At 43.2% G+C, this 12809-nt stretch overlaps 1 protein-coding gene across 4 annotated transcripts in view; it reads right to left on the bottom strand.

Moving 5' to 3' along the window:
- The window catches only part of LOC138683478 (arrestin domain-containing protein 3-like), a 43274-nt gene extending 31375 nt beyond the window's left edge, over positions 1–11899 (bottom strand). For 2 of the 4 annotated variants that reach the window (XR_011322998.1, XM_069775347.1), the window contains exons 1-4: positions 11366–11898; positions 5838–5919; positions 1842–1989; positions 496–598 (exon numbers count right to left, since the gene is read on the bottom strand). Coding sequence is in view for 3 of the 4 variants with exons in the window: in XM_069775347.1 (XP_069631448.1) it covers positions 496–598; positions 1842–1989; positions 5838–5919; positions 11366–11645 (613 nt within the window). In the remaining variant the exon portion in view is untranslated. Of the gene's footprint in view, positions 1–495; positions 599–1841; positions 1990–5837; positions 5920–11365 lie in introns of all 4 variants that reach the window. The other 2 variants (XM_069775344.1, XM_069775345.1) reach the window with 1 other exon arrangement.
- Positions 11900–12809: the final 910 nt, after the last annotated feature.

Below are 12809 nucleotides of genomic sequence, written 5' to 3'. Positions count from 1 at the left end.
TGAAACAAAAAAAACCCCAGAATTTCAAGTTCTCTTTACATTTACAAGGCAGCTTAAGCAAACTGTCACATTCTGTATACTGTTAAAATGCACCAGATGCCGCTATCACTGCTCTACCTGGAAAAACATCCGCTGATACTAATAGAAGCAAGATCCCCATAAGCTGTTCTAAAAGGAGAAAAAAAAAAAAACAAAACAAACAACAAAACAAAAACAAAAAAACCCTGAACCGAAACAAAAACACAAAACACCATCACCACACACACCACAAAAAAACCAACCCAAAACATACCAGTTTAATAGATGAGGTCCTTTAACAATCTAGAGATACAAGTAGTGCTGTCTTAGTTAACAGAGTATACTGTAAAGATTGCTAAATGCAGACTGAGGTGGTAAAAATATCCTTAATGTTTCATTTATATAAAAACAGTAAGTAGAAACTCTAGCTTTAAAAGGGAAGGAAAAACATATCCTATAATTACTTCTATTACATACCTGGGGTATAGCCCTTTCTTTCAATTTTGGCACTTAAGGATATTGGGCCTGAGGTACAAAGCCAACAACAGAGAGTCTTTTCTTTTGTGCCTGCTTGGGGTGACTGCAAGAAGAGAAAAATATTGTCCATTAAATTAGGAGCTCCATGAATCTCTTCAGATATTTAGATCAACACAGGAAAATAATCATTTTCATAATGCACTTATAATTACATATTTTGATAAACAAAGCTATTTTCATAGGAAAAGTCTCAAGCAATTTAAACAGCATTGTACAGATACGTTTGCCCCAATTCCATTGCTGTATTAGTATTGCTTTTTCTGCCATCCTCCATACTACAGCCATACTTAAAACAGTTTTTAATACTAAAAAGAAATACTGTATAGCTTAAAACAAAAAGCTTCATAGCCTACACATCCCAACATACTGTTGCAGAGCTTTTCATTTAACTAACAGTAAATTAGAACATCTTCACGCTTTCCATTAAGCTGTATTTCAGAAACAAAATAACTAAGCTAAACTACTGTAATCTTGACTTCTGCTATTTCTTCGGTTTCTGAATGATCCTGTTTCATCTATATTAAAAAGACTTATTTTACACATCAGGATTTAGGGCTTGATCCAAAGCCCATTAAAGTCAAATGGGAGACCTTTGATTTTAATGGAGTTTGTGCAAGGTCCCTTTGCAAGCCTGATTTTTCACCCATACACACAAGAAACCTATTTCAATGGACTTCTAAATTTTTTTTTCCCTCTAGATTAAAATTTGAGGAAGGGATAAAATAAAGGATTTTTAGGCCAGACTGAAATCAAATCCTCATTGAAAGCAGTTGTGATATTAAAGTTACTTTAATAAAATGAAATTTCAGGAAAGACTTATACAGAATTGTGATCATTTCTCCCCATCAGTAGAAAACTATCCATATGGAAATTATCAATTATGCACTGCAGTAAATTTTTTACTTTGCATTTTTAAGTTAACAGTTCCTCACTAAAATATTAAGAGTTGCGCTGTTCCTTCCATAGATTATTCTTTATTTATAGTTGAAGAGGAACAGTTCACCAAATTTTCTTCCTTAATGAGATTCTACAATTTAGTAGTATCAATTTAGATCATCAAATGCTTTTTATGTATCGTAAAAATCAAGCAACTCCAAGTACCGGATAACTTAGCTTTCAAAATGCCAGCAGTTAAAGAGTTGCTAAACTGATATAATAATAAAAGAAGAGCTGTAGTTAAACTAGCAAATAAATATGAGGTAAAATTACATGTTGATGTTGTTTCAGTTATTATACTTTGTTATTTTTATGCCAGAAAAAGAATGAGTAATTCTGTTAGTTCTTACCAGTAACGAAGGAGTGTTGATATCTATATGTTCAAAGACTGTAAATTCCTTCTTTAATTTTACTGGTAGAAGCCAAGGCCTATGCAATTCAGCTTTCACCCAATAGCGCACACTGCCATGTCTGCCTTCGAATGAGGTAGCAAGTGGTCTGTGCAGGACAAAGGTCAAAGTTGAGTAAAATTTTTCTCTCTTTCCCATAACGATACAATTGATCAGATTGGGATATTGTATTCTGTAAATAATTGTGTATTATTTACTTGGCTGGTATCTCAGTGGTTTATTTTAGCTATAACTGAGTGCTTTTGTAGTTTGTTTTGCCTTAAGTACGGTAGTTAAATATTTCAATTTAGAGTTCTGAATAGAGGCTATTTTGAGCATCTTCTAATTTTCCTTTACCCTGATGAGGCCATCTTAAAAATATATATATATATATATAAATAAAAGATAAAGACTATTCTGCTCTGAATGCTGAAAGACAAAGGAAGTCCTTTTAGGGAGTTGGAGGGGAAGAAAAAAAAAAAAAAAAAAAAGATGTGGAAAGGGACTCCAAACCTTGCAGCATTACCCTTTTTTCCTTTTCTCCTTCCCCCACCCACCCCCCTCATCATCAGATGAAGGACACAAGATTTTTATATTCCAGTCATGTCCAGTTAACTGTAACTTGTCTTTTCCTAACATTTTTTGCCTTTAATCTCAAAGGAAGAATTTTTTATATTGCACTATGTTTGAAATGCATCATAATAAAAGATAAATTACGGGCAAAGCTTCCCTCCCTAACTTCTACAGGGAATAATACTAGCTGTGCTAGTACTTTACTAGAATGATTCTTTCTGCTACAGGTTTCACATCTCTATTTGCACATCTGAAATGCTTACTTTTTTTTCTTAATAATGCAAATGAAAGGATTTTCTAATCAGTCTTCAATGTTTCATCCTGCCCCAGTATCCTTTAAGGCAAAATCAGTAAGGCCAGTCAGGGTCTTGTTTTTTTCACTATTGCTTTGTATTTGGTTGTACTGGGTCTGGCTGGGATGGAGTTAACTTTCCTCATAACAGCCCATATAGTGCTGTGCTTTGCATTTGTGGCTAGAACAGTGTTGATAACACACCAACGTTCTAGCTATTGCTGAACAGTGCTTGCACAGCATCAAGGCTGTCTCTCCAACACCCCATTCCCAAAGGCCAATAGGCTGAGTGTGGGCAAGAGGTTAGGAGGGGACACAGCCAGGACAGCTGACTCAAACTGACCAAAGGGATATTCCATACCATATGCCCAGCAATAAAAGCTGGGGAGGGAGGGAAGAGATGACAGGGATGATACAGACATTCATGGTTATGGTGTTTGTCTTCTCAAGCAACCACTACACATACTGAGACCCTGCTTTCCAGGAAGTGGCTAGACATCTGCCTACTGATGGGAAGTAGTGAATTAATTCTTATTTTTGCTTTGCTTCCATGCACGGCTTTTGTTTTTCTTATTAAACTGCCTTTATCTCAACCTCCAAGCTTGTCCATCTTATTTTCTCTCCCTGTCCTGTTGATGAGGGGGAGTGAGAGAGCAACTGCATGGAGGGCTGGCAGCCAGCCAAGGTCAACCCACCACATTGGTTTTGTTTTAAATAAATTTTAGAAATATTCTATGGATACAAAATAGCAAGAAACAGTAAGGAGGCAGTGTCAAACTAGTGTTCTTCAGGCCTTTTATTACCAGCTTTCATTTTTTCAGTATTATCAAAGATGGCTTCATAGTTATTCCAAGTCACTTGAAAAGAACTTCAGTGTTTTAATCAATGCTTGTGCTATTTTACTGGTCATCTATTTAATCTCAAACATAATATTCCATATTCACACATAATGTTTTTCTCTTTCATATTTCATAGAATCATAGAATCATTTTGGTTGGAAAAGACCTTCAAGATCATCGAGTCCAACCATCAACCATGCCCACTAAACCATGTCCTGAAGTACCCCATCTACTCGCTTTTTGAATACCTCCAGGGATGGTAACTCAACCACTTCCCTGGGCAGCCTCTTCCAATGCCTGACAACCCTTTCAGTAAGGAAATTTTTCTTAATATCCAATCTAAACCTCCCCTGGCACAACTTGAGACCACTTCCTCTCATCCTATCACTTGTTACTTGATAGAAGAGACCAACACCCACCTCACTACAACCTCCTTTCAGATAGTCATAGAGAGCGTCAAGGTCTCCCCTCAGCCTCCTTTTCTCCAGACTAAACAACCCCAGTTCCCTCAGCTGCTCCTCATAAGACTTGCGCTCCAGGCCCTTCACCAACTTGGTTGCCCTTCTCTGGACACGCTCCAGCAACTCAATGTCTTTCCTGTAGTGAGGGGCCCAAAACTGAACACAGTACTCGAGGTGCAGTCTCACCAGTGCCGAGTACAGGGGGACGATCACTTCCCTAGTCCTGCTGGCCACACTATTCCTGATACAAGCCAGGATGCCATTGGCCTTCTTGGCCACCTGGGCACACTGCTGGCTCATATTCAGCTGGCTGTCAACCAACACCTCCAGGTCCTTTTCTGCTGGGCAGCTTTCCAGCCACTCTTCCCCAAGCCTGTAGCATTGCATGGGGTTGTTGTGACCCAAGTGCAGGACCCGGCACTTGGCCTTGTTGAACCTCATACAATTGGCCTTGGCCCATCGATCCAGCCTGTCCAGATCCCTCTGTAGAGCCTTTCTACCCTCGAGCAGATCAACCCTCCCTCCCAACTTGGTGTCATCTGCAAACTTGCTGAGGGTGCACTCGATCCCCTCGTCCAGATCATTGATAAAGATATTAAAGAGAACTGGCCCCCATACTGAGCCCTGGGGAACACCACTTGAACATCCCTTCCAACTCAAGGGAATATCGGTATCATCCTTATCACTTCTTATAGATGAGATTTTCACCTGAACCTTAAACTGACTTCTAAATGTCTCCATATATATGGGTCTTCTTCAGTGTTCCAATAATATCTACTGTAAAGCCCTGTGCTATTCACTGAAACTGATCCGTAAAAGCATTTATTATCTACAGGTTCTGCTAAAGCCAGCCCCTCTAATAAGCAGATGGTTTATTAGCTTTAATATTAGGTATTAGTCTAATATTCTGCCAACTTTTTTTTTTTTAACCTTAATGACTTCAGCGCTTGGCTTTTACAGTAAAAGGCTCCTCCTGCCTCCCTTCTTTCATCTATTTCCAGACCCTCTCTGTTCCTTTATATTTCATTTTCCTGCAACTTGTGTTTTAGCTAATTTCCACGTTGGTAACTCCTCTACCTATAAATCTTCCCTTCACAATGTATACATTAGACACCTCAAACATTTTGTGTGTGTGTGTGTGTGTGTGAATTTATCTTAAGACTTCTGCTATCACTCTTGCTTCACCTTTGCTTTCTGAGACAAGTGGGATTAGGTATGGGAATGTTTCTTGCTTCATCCACCCATCCATTTGCTTATTTCCATCCTGGCTTTTTGCATAAAGGTTAGCCCGAGTACATATATCCTATTTAAACTAGAAAAAAATTCTCTTATTTTGTTCAAATATGGTTAAGCTTGCCACATCTGTTTCAGACTGAGCCCGAACAGTTAAGCTGTTATCTTATCACTAGTTCTGATGGCCTGCATGGCTCCAGTAAAATCTTGTTTCATTTAGAAGATACCTCAGCCACTCTGCAGGACTCAAATGACACAAATTCCCCTCCCTTCTCCTGTGAAGGGGTAAAATACTACAAAGACATAATGAGTCAACAGACCTCAGTCAAAACAGAGAGTAACCAACTGGGCAACAATGAGCTCCTGTTTTGTGAAAAACTCTTAACCAGTTTAAAAGCAACCTCTTCAGTTTAATGAGATTATGTCCTCTATTGCATGTCTGAGCACAACTCCTACTACCACGGAAAAGGTTTCCTCTCCACCCACAAGAATTTTTCTTAAGCAGGTATGTATCTTAGCCTTCTCTCACACAAGCTGTGTACCGCATGTAAGTACTTACATCTGTGGAAGCTCAAAGCTGAATGCATATTCATGTCTTCCTGAATGAATGGTGTGAAGGCCTTCTTCAGAATTGTCATCATCTAGGAGGGAAAAACCCAATATGCTATTCCACCTGTGAACATTTTACACAGCATAATATATTATATAGGTTTCTTTTCCAGAATAAGAGGGATTTATACATTCTTTACAATACTAAGAACACAGCATCCCAGAAACAAGTCTCTCCAGCCCATTTGTATTAACTGCTAGATGTATGGCTGCAGAATTTTTAAGGTTAGGCGAGATTCCAAGATTCACCTTACATAAAAGCAGAAGTTAACTTGTTTTAATTTATGATCTTGATTCCAAGTACTGACATAGTTGTAACTACTGCCATTTCAAGGTCTGCCTGAAAGATCTGTAATGGAAACTATGTTTTCCAATATGATTTCTAGTTAAAACTTCAAATGAAATAGAGCTCTCTAATACTATTAAAGTGATCTTAGTATTAAGTCTGCTAGATTAATAGATTAAATTTAGTAATTCAGCTTCCTTCTATCTCCTGCCTAGCAAGTGTCCAAAAATTGATTTTTAAAAAAAAAAAGTGCACAAGCACCACCTAGAAAGTACCAAACAAATTCAGGGGCACGAAAGGCAGCAAGCTGTCCAATTAATGTTGTTTAGAGCTAACGTATCAAAAATTCAAAGTTTAGCTCGATTTTGCTTGGATAGCAGATGCAAACATTTCCTAATTTCAACAAGAAAGCTGACCTTGGTTTATAGTCATGATTCCTTGTATTGCTTTAAATGCTCCAACGGATTTGTGGTTTGTTCTGATATAATTACCATGAAACCAGAAAAACACTGATTCCATCAAAATAGAAAGTTATTTAGACAAAACAATTGAGCATCTCATATACAAAAGGGTTGGGGTACGTATTGGGTTTGTGTGGCAAGGTTTTGATAGCAGGAGGAGGGGGTTACAGGGGTGGCTTCTGTGAGAAACTGCTAGAAGCTTCCCCTATGTCCGATGGAGCCAATGCCAGCTGACTCCAAGATGGACCCACCGCTGGCCAAGGCCAAGCCAATCAGCGACAGTGGTAGTGCCTCTGGGATAACATATTTAAGAAGGGAAAAAAAAAGAGTTGCTGCGGCACAGAAACTGCAGCCGGAGAGAGGAGTGAGAACATGTAAGAGAAACAACCCTGCAGACACCAAGGCCAGTGAAGGCATTGTCAGGCATTGGAACAGGCTGCCCAGGGAAGTGGTGGTGCCACCATCCCTGGAGGTGTTCAAAAAACACGTAGATGAGGCGCTTCAGGAGATGGTTTAGTGGGCATGGTGGTGTTGGGTTGACGGTTGGACTCGATCTTAAAGGTCTTCACCAACCTAAACGGTTCTATGATTCTATAAGAAGGAAGGGGAGGAGGTGTTCCAGGCGCCAGAGCAGAGATTCCCCTGCAGCCCGTAGTGAAGACCATGGTGAGGCAGGTTGTCCCCCTGCAGCCCATGGAGGTCCACAGTGGAGCAGATATCCACCTGCAGCCCATGGAGGACCCCACGCTGGAGCAGGTGGATACCCAAAGGAGGCTGTGACCCTGTGGGAAGCCCACGCTGGAGCAGGCTCCTGGTGGGACCTGCGGACCCATGGAGAGAGGAGCCCACATTGGAGCAGGTTTGCTGGCAGGACTTATAACCCCGTGGGGGACCCACACTGGAGCAGTGTGCTCCTGAAGGACTGCACCCTGTGGAAGGGCCCCATGCTGGAGCAGTTCGTAAAGAACTGCAGCCTGTGGGAAGGACCCACGTTGGAGAAGTTTGTGGAGGACTGTCTCCTGTGGGAGGGACCCCATGCCGAAGCAGGGGAAGAGTGTGGGGAGCCTTGCCCCTGAAGAGGATGGAGCAGCAGAGACAACATGTGATGAACTGACTGTAACCCCTATTCCCCGTTCCCCCTGCGCCGCTTGGGGGGGGGGGGGGGTAGGTAGAGAATTCAGGAGTGAAGCTGTGCCTGGGAAGAAGGGAGGGGTGGGGGAAGGGAAGGTGTTTTAAGATTTGGTTTTATTTCTCATTACCCTACTCTGGTTTGATTGGCAATAAATTAAGTTAATTTTCCCCAAGCTGAGTCTGTTTTGCCCGTGACAGTTATTGGTTGAGTGATCTCTCCCTGTCCTTATCTCGACCCACAAGCCTTTTGTTATATTTTCTCTCCCCTGTCTAGCTCGGGGGGGGGGGGAGCGATAGAGCAGCTTTGGTGGGCACCTGGCCTCCAGCCAGGGTCAACCCACCACAGGGTAATAAAAACACATATAGCGGGATTATGCAAAAGACACTACCTATTGTTAATAGTCTGAAACACCATGAAGGAATGTTGGTACATTTTAAGATTTTTTGTTTGTTTGTTTAGTTCCCATTGTCCTACAAAAATGCTGATGCTCTAATTTCTTTAGCGCACCAGAAATGCTGAAACAAACCTATGCAAAAATATAAAAACACTATACAAGTGTATCCTCAGCACATAACATCATGAAATAACAATCTTCAATACACTGAAAGAGCAAAACAATGTCTATAATGGTTTTTTTGCTAAAAAACACTTGGAGGTTTTTGTTTGGTTTAGAAAAATTAAATATTTTCCTTGCACACGAGTTTTTTCATCCCTTCTTCACTTCCTTCCTGCCAGATCAGCAGTCCCATTGAGCCTGAGCAGCAGCAGCAGAACTGTGGTAAACAAGTACCGAGCTGTCAATCACAGACTAGGCTGGAGCAGGAGAGGACTGGCCTAAACGGGCACAAGCAGATCCCCTTCCAGCTACTCATATGCATACAGTATACGTTATGCCCCACCATGACTACCACAGAGGTAAGGAGAGAGGGAGGGGCACCACCCATGCCTCACCATCTCATCTCCTCATACCACAGGGCCATGCTGCTGGCTTGCCCCGGCCTGCCCTGCACTATGCACAAGGTGACACCCCAGTCCTGCACTTCTCTCAGGAGCGCATGCTGACCATTACTGAAACGTGATTACAGATAGTGCTGGCCAGGGGCACAGGAGGGGAAAGACAACCGAGTGAGGTATGTGAGAGGCTGCAGGGCTATGTCCCAATGGCCACCCCTGCTCACAGCCCCTTGATGGCCCAGTGGATGTGCGTGGCAGGAGCTTGAATGCTTATTGTCTGTCCCCAGAGATGGACTTTCCCAAGAAAGGCAGTGTGCCCTCTGAGCCATCAAGGCCGACATTGCCAGGCAGACCCTGTTCCCAACAAAAAGTGACCAGGGTGACAGCACTCCCCCTTAGCAGCGCAGCGCCCCCAGCGTCCTACCAAGGCCGCGATCGGATCCATAACCAGGGGATGGGAGGAAAGGCAGGCAGCATGGGAGAAAGCAGTAACTGCTGAATTGAAACACCCCACCCCCCGGTTTCCCAGCAAGGTAAACTTGTACTTCTCACTTCACAGCTAGTGCCCCCACCCCGTGCGTACTCTGCTAACTCCTCAGGGAAGCAGGGCCCGGAGCACGCCCAACCCCGCACAGGGCTGACCTCGGGGTAGCCAGAGCCCGTTCGCCCCGCCCCCAGCACACACCAGAGTGTGGGCAAGGGAACCTGCTCCCTCAGCCTCACTCTTCCCCCACGTCCCAGCCCCCTATAATCAGCGGCTGGCATCGCCTTAGCAACAGGCTAACAAACCCCAGCAGGCCAATGACAAGGCGGGGACAGGGAGTGGCCTTCCAGACTATGCTAGGGTACGAGGTGTTGAGTTAAACTCCACTCCGTGCGGCGAGTGTTCGCAGTCCTGCCCCTGCAGCCGGGAGAGGGGCAGCGGTGTCCCGGGACATCTGCTTAAGTTTTTACGTGCCACACATACAGTGGTGCGCACCCTGTCTCGCTTCTGGTGTCGGAACGTGTCAGATCTGTCCCTTCCCTGCCACCTTTTGTTCCCTTTCCAGCCAAAACCAAGCACCTACTATGGGGGTCAGCATTTGAACCTACAATCCACATGCAAAGTCATTGCTGCTGCTTAAGCAGACAGTTAGAAGCATGGGGTCGCCCTCCTACTTGTAAGCATACATCCTGCTATGAACGACTCGTGCATGTTTGCACGTTTCTGTCATCTGCAAACTAGAGGTGAACGAACTTTCACATGAGAGAATTATTTCTAAGGCGGCAGTATAAAGAACATTTGAGCTACAAAGCCACCTCATGAGTGACCCGTGCTTGCTTGCATTACGATGACATAATTAAAATCAGTAGCAACTCCACTCTGCTACAGTATTTACTTCAGAAGTGCTTAATAAAAGGCTCAATGCAATCTGTAGCCGAACTTTAAAAATTGCATTTTACTGCAGAGGATCTCTGCAGTAAGTATGCTGCATATTTAAAAAAAACCACCAAAACAAAACAACAAAACCAAACACAAAACAACACACCAAAACATCCGACACAAATTATGTAATCAGTTTTAACGTTTTATTGTGCTAGAAATTAAGTCATCGCCACCACCTGACGTGTGCAACCAATCTGCAGAGAGGAGTACTCCCTCCCTTCTTCCCAGGACCGGTCCCAAACAGGATTGAACCGCTTCTAACAAAGGCTAGAAACTTCAGAAAAAAACAAGCTTAGAGTCCCTTATACTTTCACAACGTAACTACGCGAACAATAGATTAGCAAACTTAAGACCCACAATCCTGCTCACAATGTAATACGCCATTTCCATACCCAAAATAAGGGAATTTGCAGGGCACTTTCCATTTCTATAGGGACTTAGCAGACCAGGCTTTCATTGAATGCAGGTTCCGGAACTCCCCAACTAAGAAGTGATGCTCTGATTGTACAACCATGACCTCTTATTTGGCCTTTCATACAGATTTTTACATTTGGGTCCCCCATAGAGAGGTTGAATAAAAGAGATGAAAGTAATTTACAAGTATACTAGTTTAGAACAAAGGAAGAGATGGAAAATTACAGGTGGGGTGGTGATAGTATGTCAAAGTAAGCCACAGGGAATCTTTTATCTGCCAACAATGAACCAACTTTAAAAATCATCGCATATCAGCCTGAAAGTCAGACCTGTATCTATTATGTATTAAAGAGTCTAGTGTTATATTTTAATTACACTTGTGATTCGATAGGATGCTATCAAGAAAGTAATTTACTGCATATCTGGTTTTGATTTAACAGTTATTTTCCCCATAGAGAAACAAATCCTACTAATAACACTAAGAAAAAAAAGACACTGCATATAAAAAAAAATGTATTAAAAAATGCAAATCCTTACGAAAAGACTCTGTTAAAAGGCAGGTATTTTAAGAAAGCCCTGTTTGCAAGTACTTTGAAAATACACCTCAACACAGTTTTAATGTTAAGTAAACGTTCAAATAATCGAAAATAAAACCCAAGAACATAGCCAGCATTTCCTCATCTTTAGAAACAGTGAACTCCATGAGACTTGCATATTAAAAAGGGATAAACCAAGACAATGCAAAGATATGTCCTTTTTCTGGAAAAATGTCTGCATTTAGTGAATGAATAAGTGAAAAGCTTACCTCTTTCGTTCCCGAGTAGAACGTCCTTATGGTTAAAATACTCTACTTCTTCAGTGTAATTTTGTGTATAGGCAGTGTTGGATCCAGCATTTCTAGATTCAGTCCAACGTACTTTTGCACATCCTCTTGCATGAATTTTAAGAGATTTTACTCTAATATCCCCAGTAACTTCTAAAGTGACCCTTCCTGAGACTGTGTCCCCGCTAGAATAGACAGGGATATTGCTGTCATTGAGACAGTCAAAGCTTATCGTCAAACTCTTCACCTTTCCCAGCACCATATTTTATAACAAAGTCTATAAAAATATACTGTAAGAAAAAAAAAGTCAAGGTCTCATACAAAATGCGATCTTCACTTTAGACTGAACAACGCCTCTGCCACGCAAAGAGCCTGCCAACAAGATCAGCGTGTCCCCTACAAACACTTCATCGGAATTACTGAGGAGACGACAGCCGCCCGGCGCTGCGATCTCCTCACAAAGACAGCTACCCACACACTACCAGCTCACTTTGCGAACAGCTTTGTGAAAAACAACCCCGTCGCGCATGCGCGAGTCGAGTCGTAGCGGCGGTTTCCTCCACCGCTTGCGCGTATCTTCCCTGTTGCGTGCGTTTTTCTTGTGCTATTGCTTCCGTCTTGTGCAGAGAGCCGGGGCACTCCCTGGTGGAGACAGGGCTCCACTGCGAGCTCGCAATGCGGTGTTGAGATAGGTACTGAAGAACTGAGAGAAAAACGTCTGTGGCGGGGGGGTGTGAGGGCTCCTCGTCCGGAGGGCTTCGACGTCTCGTCTCACTGCCTGGCACGGCCTGGGGGCCCTGGCTGGCTGGCTGGCCGGCCGGGAGGTGTCTCGGAAGGAGCTGGTAGCTGAAATCGGGCAGCGGGCGGTGAGCGCCGGGCCCCGGAGTCTGGCCGCGGCCGGCACGGGTTCTCCCTCTCAGCCACGGGTTGCCTGGCTAACAGCAAAAATAGCAATGATTCTGTCGGGGTAATGCTCGGCATATCGCTCAGTTACAGATCTCGCCCAAAGCTTTTGTTCGTGAAGCGGCTAGTCCTGACCAGGTTGTAGGCAGGGAGCCGGGCCGAGGCCGGCAGCTAAGTGGGGCACGGCCGCCTTTGCCGGCCTGGCCCTTCCCCCTCTTCCCCCCTCCCCCCCAGCAGCACCCACCGTATTCACTGAGGGGTGAGGGTACAAAAGCGAGGCATTATGCAAAAGTAAACATATAAATCTCTATCAAAGTGATGTTTTCTATTTTAATCCTTTTAAATATAATTTTTCTACAGTATCTTAGTTTGGGGTCTGGTTTGCTTGCTGTTGCTGTTGGTTTTTTCTCCCTGTGGGAATAAATTTCCTGGGTAAGGAAATGGCACCATTTCTTCCATTCATGGAGTTCAGACAGGAGGGTCACAATTCCTGTCCTTCCAGTTCTGGGTTCATTGTCACCAT

Source organism: Haliaeetus albicilla, chromosome W (assembly GCF_947461875.1).
Source record: "Haliaeetus albicilla chromosome W, bHalAlb1.1, whole genome shotgun sequence".
NCBI lineage: Eukaryota > Metazoa > Chordata > Aves > Accipitriformes > Accipitridae > Haliaeetus > Haliaeetus albicilla.
Note: the sequence above shows the minus strand (reverse complement) of the source record. Positions and strands in the feature narration are given on the sequence as shown.